Source organism: Chenopodium quinoa, unplaced genomic scaffold (genome assembly GCF_001683475.1).
Source record: "Chenopodium quinoa cultivar QQ74 unplaced genomic scaffold, ASM168347v1, whole genome shotgun sequence".
NCBI classification, from domain to species: Eukaryota; Viridiplantae; Streptophyta; class Magnoliopsida; order Caryophyllales; family Amaranthaceae; genus Chenopodium; species Chenopodium quinoa.
Window position 1 is genome coordinate 48,325 of NW_018744149.1, and position 7,106 is coordinate 55,430.

Genomic DNA, 7,106 nt, shown 5'->3' on the forward strand with positions numbered 1-7,106 from the left:
TTCCATGATAAAAAAAAGTCAAAATTTGTCGGGTCATTGTACTTAGGTTGTTATAAATCTACTATAATAATGTTTGACTTTCTGCACAATATCAAAAGAACAAAAAAAGTAGTAATATGTTTCATTTTATCCACTTAATTTTCACTTAATTAAACTTATCAAGTCTTATTTGAACACAAATGATAATCATTATCAATACTCGCTCATTGGAACTTATTTTAGCTATAGATTAAACTTGACTTGCCTTATTTTTCCCTAACTTTAAATTAGCTAATTAAACTTACTTTTCTAAATTTATCGGCCTAATAAATCTTTTATAAACATAATTACACTTTTTTCTCGAAATAAATGGATATATGACGAGCAATATAGGAGTAGAATGTCAATGGAAATCAATTAGGTTAAGGAAAAAGGGAGGAGGAGGATTGAGCAAAAGAATTAAGGCATAAGAAAAGAAAAAGTGAAATAGACCATTATAAAAACTTTTTTCCTTTCAATATCTCTCATTTTTACCTAAGCAATTACTTCTCTTTTATTTAAAAAAAAAAAAAAAAAAAATCTCCTTCATTGGGATTAACAAGGTTATAAGGGTAAAGGTATTCAAGAAACAGGGGAAATTAATTCAATTTGCCTGTACAAACCTATACCCTTTATCTCCTTCAGAAAAGAATACTCCAAGTCAAATAGTTAGTTCATCAATTCTTAATGAGCAATAATTAATTGTCATGGCTATGTAATTAAGTGCACAATCAATGAGTCTTTACTAAAAATAATTATTACTCCATAATAGACATAAATAAACACACTACGTACACAAGACTTTTTTTTTTTTTTTCAAGTACAATGTACACACTACGTAATATGAAGTACAATCTTTGACAAAATTTAGATTTCTGGTCTAGCTTCCTCATGATCACGAATGATAGAAGGATGATAGTTAATGTAGTTAATTAGTTAATTACTTAAAGAATATTTTTGAGATCGAATTTAATATACCTTATTTTCTCATTATGCGAAGATAAAAATAATTATTTCCCATCCAAAATAGCTAGGAAGCACTAAACAAGCAGATGACCAAGGCCAACAAATTCAAGCTAGGAGCAAGCCCAAAGGCAAAAAAAAAAAAGAAACAAAAAAACTTTGATTAGTGATCTTTACTTTCATCAACTTAAAGTTATTCTACATTTCTACTTAACATAGATATGCTTTCTCGTAATATTTCTTCGTATCTGAACATGAATAGGTAAATATGCACTTGTACATAACAAGAAATTAATAAGTCCTGAAAAACTTATGAAACTGTTTTTGGGTAGGTAAGTTATTAAATGACCTACTTATATCATACATTACGAAGTACTCGTATATCACACTCATGTCTCACATTTCACGAGTCAACCAGGCCAATCAAGATTTAGTAAGCATGTTTAGCTAGTAGGTCCTTTGATGTGGGACAGCTGAATCTCCATCCCAATTTGGATTGCATAGAATTAGATATTACGGAGTAATCGGTAGAACTCGCAGAAGTTAAATTTCATTATACGTAGATCTACGTACAATCGGGTAAAATGACAGTTTATTACTCTATTATACTTTTATTATGTTACAATGCTATGTGCTACTATAATGTACTGTAATATATAGCATTTCTTTTAATTAAAATGTTATGAAGTATTTATGTGTTATTTAAAATGATGTTTATGTACTTTATGTTTTTACTCAGTATTTGTTCAAATCACTATCTATAAACTTTTCTTATTAATTATTATGGATTATCATTGTACTTTTACAATGATGTTACTCCGTATGTGTTATTCTTCGGTACATACTTCCGTATATAATAAGAAAAATATCAAAACTATCTTGGTTACATATAGAACAATATTGTATCAATAATTTTAGGATTGATAAAGATTGTTCATGCATTTTCTTTTCCCACCAATTTTTACTACCTTTAGCATATTACTAAAAAAAAAAAAAAAAAACATGTGTTGACTGTAATTACAAAGATATCATCAAGTGTCTTTTAAAAATGTCCTACAAGTATCTTAACGAATAAAGATATAGAACCTGTCATTCAAAATGTGATACATATTTGAATTTGTTCGGCTATTATCAATTTTCAATAATATTGTATTTTCTCTGTTTTCTTATATTTTTAACACATTTTTTGGCATGGTATTTATTGAAATGATTAGACTTTTACGTAAATAAACGAATAAAGTTATAAAATTTAAACCGTAGTAACTTATCGTTTTCTTCTTATATATGGTCAAATTTTATCAAATCAATTAATTTGTCCTTTTACCTAATTTAATATCTCCCTTAAAATATATGCCAAAATAATGGGTTGTAAATAATTGAAAACGGAGAAAATATGTCGAACTCAAAACTCACCACCAACTTGAAGTGCCAAGCATCTTGTATAAACCCATAATTAAATTGTCCCTAAAAGCAAAAGGGGTTTAAAACTCATGAAATAACATTTTAACTTATGGGTATTTTGAGTTTGTGACAATGAAGCTTAGTTTCTTCTTAACCCATGGAAGTGACAACAGACAGCACAGGCAAGGCTTGCCTCTCCCACCATTCAATTCAGAACAAAATTTGCTTAGTCTTCTTCCCCTGGCCTCATCATCACCTCCATTGCTACGACTTCGACAACGATCGTGGCGCGGCGCAGGATCATAAGGCCAAAGAACCTCGAACAACCATGCCCTTGTAGTGTTGGTCCCCGCCAGACATGTTTATTAAACTCATGAAAAAGATAGCTTGCTCCCAGAAACCTATTTACATCTATCAATTAAAAGTCTCAAGGTGTAACAATAGCAAAGGATGTAAACAAAATTTTATCCCAAGTGGTATCATTTTTACAGATTTTAACCAACTAGTTATTTGATCATCCACGACTTAACGTAGAATATAAAACAAACTTTACCAAGTTTGGTTACATATTTTATTTGTTGAACACTTCCAATTTTGGTATAGTCCTTTTTTTTTTTTTTTTTAATTCTATAGTGGTCGTTTGAAATATGACTACCATAATATTTTAATGATTATATAGTTTATAATTGACGTATTTTTCTCCAAGTAATTAACTATACTTTATTTTTTCTATAAAATGTTATCACCAACATTCTTTTAATTTATCAAATTTTTAGTTTCATTTATGTAATTTTTATTCTTATTTTATAGTTTCTCGAAAAATATTTATTTTATGTTGGATTAAAATTTACAAAAATTATATTTGCATTGTAAATATTAGAATACTAATTATGTCCAATTTATAGTCTGAAAAAATGAATGGCTCATATTATTTATTATAAAAATAATATAATAGTTGTATTTCAAACGACTCAATTTTTTTTATAATAACAACAATTGATAATTAATCATAACTCTTTTTTTTTTTTTTACAAGATTTATCATAACTTTCATCCTAACTGTTTGTAGTGATAACCAACATTAATATTTAAGTGTTCGAAGGTGAAATCTTATTTAGGTCCCGTTCACTTCACCTTATTTTTACTGAACTTAAAATATTTTTGCTTAAATTAATTTTACTGAACTGAAATTATTTTGCTTAAATTAATTTTACTGAATTGAAATTATTTTACCAATTCTCTGTTATATTTCTTCTTTAAAATTAATGATTTTTACTGAACTGAAATTATTTTTACTGAACTGAACTTACTTTTGCTGAATTGAAAGTATTTTTACTTAATATTATTTTTTTAGGGTGAAGTGAACAAGACCTTATTCTTACGGAGTAATTTTTTAGATGTAACCTTTAAGACAATATTTATTTATTTATTTTTAAACGGTAAAAAACTGTAGACATCCGAAAAAGCAAGTAAATTAAAGAAAGCTATTATGATGTTTCTGATAAAGATAGTGTATATATCAATGAATCATCTTCATTTATTTATAAGAGTATATATACCCTACATACTACCTCCGTAAACGGTTATCTGCAACATTTACCAAAAGTAGGTGCTTCATATTATGTGCAACAAACTGATATTTTTCCATTTTTGGTTAAATTTTAACATCTGAAATTACGAAAATGCCCTTTAAAAACACTGATTAAAACTTAACCTACTTTCCTAATCTTATTACTTATCCCTATAAACAATCAATCTACCCTAATGATTCCCACCAAAATCCCCTCACTCACCTCATTTCCCATCAGATTCAATTCATCTCGCCACCTACCCTCTTCAATGAAGCTTCAACAACCTCCATTAATGACGCTCTCTAACTTCTGGAAAATGTTCTGGAAGGCTTCACTTTGCATCTGGTGTCGTTTCGTTCAAGCGACCCTCATTCTCTCTCTTATCCTGATTCCCTCTTTCCCTCCGTTGGTTGAAACCCTAAAATTTCCAGATCTTTGTGCTCATCTACATCTGTCTGTCAAAACCCTAAAATCATGAGTCCCCCAAACGACAGAAAACAAGATCAGGATGTTATTGCGACCTACAAATGTCAGCGACGAACTGGGAAGATGAGGCTAATTGGTACGCGTACGGCTATGTACCTGGATCTGAAGCGTAACAATCGTGGGGGTTCAAAGCTAACCCCATACGAGTCTGATGATGAACGTGTTGGGTCTAATGCTTCAGATCTGGGCAAAAAGGGTGAGGTTTTGAGCAAAGAGGCTCCTGATCTTGATGTTGTGAAGGGCGATGGTTCTAAAACCCCTTCTGCTGCCCTGCCGCTAGAGAAAACCACATCAGAGGTGGTTGTTGTGGGTAGATCTACCCAGATCTTGTCTGGCCGAAAAAGGGAGCGTGCAGAGTCCCCTGATGATGGTGCTGCTGAGATGGGTGGGGTTAGCAACCCTTCCACCTAAGCCTGTGCATAATTCAACAGCGTAACAATGTTCTATCCCTTCAATCAATTTTTTTTTTGTTTTTTTGTTTTACCCTGGTTTGTGTTATGTTGTTTTACCCTGGTTTGTTGTGAACTTGAATGCTATGGTTGTTGGGATATGGTTGTTGGCTGTTTCTGGGGACATGTTGATTAACCCTGATTTCTGCTATGTGTGTGTTGGTGTTGTTGATTTCTGGGTAATGGTGTTGATCATGCCAATGAGTATAATTTATGTGTTCTGCCAAATTGTGTGTCCCCTGGTTTGTGTGTACACTGTTTTCTGTTATGATGGGCATGGTGTTGTTGCTATGTGGGTGATGATTCTTCTGCTGAGTCCCCCTGTGAGCTGCCTGTGCCCATATGTATTTGGAGTCCCAAGATATTGTTTGTGTGTTTGAGAGATCTAAATGATGAAGGGACTCATTTGATGCATAAAATTCATAAGTTGGTATTGCTCCAACAACTTCCATTGTAAGTTGTTGTTGAGGTAACCACTATGCAATTTCTGTGAAATATCATAACCCTCTGATAGACTAAGTTGTGTGTGTGTGCATCATAGAATTGAAGTAAACAAGACACAAATGAAGTTATAAAATTTATCAAAAGCTTTTACATCTTAAAAGGATAGTAGTCTTGATTGCCCTACATTCACAATAAACTTGTTTTTGATAAAAAAATACACCTAACCATAGAGTCCCATACAAAAATCAAAATAAACTACCTTGCATTCAATGGTTATGTGTGGCAGTCTGACTTGGTCCTTGCTACTTTGATTCACTTGTGTTTAGTCTGCATCCACCTGCATGGCTTCATCTTCCTGATTCACTTCACCTGCTGGAATGAAAATGGTGTTGAGGTATTCAACAATTTGTTGAACCAAACCCCTGTCCACTTGTAGCACTTCAGGTAGCATGCCCAGTCTTTCCAGTCTTTTCTTCCCTTTGTGTGGGGGGCTGAAATTATTCCCCCCTTGGTCCTTCAGTATCTCTTCCATACAGCATTGTAAAGTTATCCAACAACGTTTGTTCAACACTGGGTTGAACAACTCATAAGCCTCTGTTACCTTCTCTATGAGTTCCTTTAGATTTCTAGGAAATGATTGGTATTGAATTGATTGTATCACATTAAACAACCCTAAATCTAAGACATTCAAATCAGGGGATTGAGCTGGTTGATAAATGAATTGTATGTTGAAACCATTTGATTGACATGCTTCTTGAAATTCATCATCCCTAGGAATTTGGTGTGGTCTGGCATTATCCCACTGAATCCATACATCCTTAGATAGATGGTCTGGCCATTTGCTTTTAATGGCAGGAATTACTTTAGTTAAAAGCATTTCCCTTATGGCTTCCTTGTTAACATTCTGTGTAGCCTTCACTTCCACTACCCCTGCTTCTCTGTTTTTGCTTTTTTTCTTTGTTGTGCTCTCATAAACAAAAGGGAAAATTCCATATTTCCCATCATGTTTCAGTCCTCCATGGTTGTCAAAGATTGGCTTCCCTATGGCTGCCATGAACATCCCTTTGATCTTGAACCTCCTGGACTGTTGGCACCTGTAGGGGTTTGGTTCATTAGGCAATAGATAGAATGTTCTTGTATCTGGGTTCAAGAAGAACCACTTCTCATCTATGTGCACTACCTGCTGCATGTCAACAAAATATGGGTCCTCATTTTGAGTAGCAGGCAACAGATGCCTTAAAACCCATTTGAGTCTTGCTATTTTGTGGTTGGATGATAATGCTGGATGATTGGTGCTAGTATGTGTTCTCAGCCTGCCTTTTTTTTTTTTTTTTAATTTGTGGATGGTTGTATGTGAAATGTTAAGAGCAGCCCCATAGCTTCTCTCAGTGACCCTTTTATATAGTGGGGCAGACTGCAGAAATTCATCTGTGTATTCTGTTGGTTTTGGTCCTGTTTTGCCAAGTTTCTTGCTTCTGACATCTATGACATTCCCCACTTCCACTTGGGCTTTGATGTCTTTGAATAGTCTAAGAATAGTGGACCTGTGCACATTGAATTTCCTGGCTGTCTGTGATACAAAACCCCTTGGTATTTCCCCCCCTGTAGCTTCAGTAGATACTCATCTACAATTTCCCTTTTCTTGGAAACTGTGAGCTGTTTTCTGCTTGTTGGTTGCTGGGTTGCTTCATCATCTGGACCAGTGTTGTCCTGGTACTGAGCCCCTTCCATGCTGCTTGTCTGACTATGTTCCATGTTGCTCTCATCATTGAGTA

The 7,106-nt window shown here is 33.4% G+C and overlaps 1 protein-coding gene across 1 annotated transcript; it reads right to left on the minus strand.

Annotated features, from left to right (window-relative positions):
• Positions 1-5,653: 5,653 nt before the first annotated feature.
• On the minus strand, positions 5,654-6,520 carry LOC110693346. The gene has a single exon (XM_021870485.1). The coding sequence runs from the start codon at positions 6,518-6,520 to the stop codon at positions 5,654-5,656; it is 867 nt and encodes a 288-aa protein (XP_021726177.1).
• Positions 6,521-7,106: the final 586 nt, after the last annotated feature.

Coding starts and splice junctions, on each gene's coding strand:
- LOC110693346 (XM_021870485.1), bottom strand. CDS start 6,520: ATGCAGCAGGTAGTGCACATAGATGAGAAGTGGTTCTTCTTGAACCCA.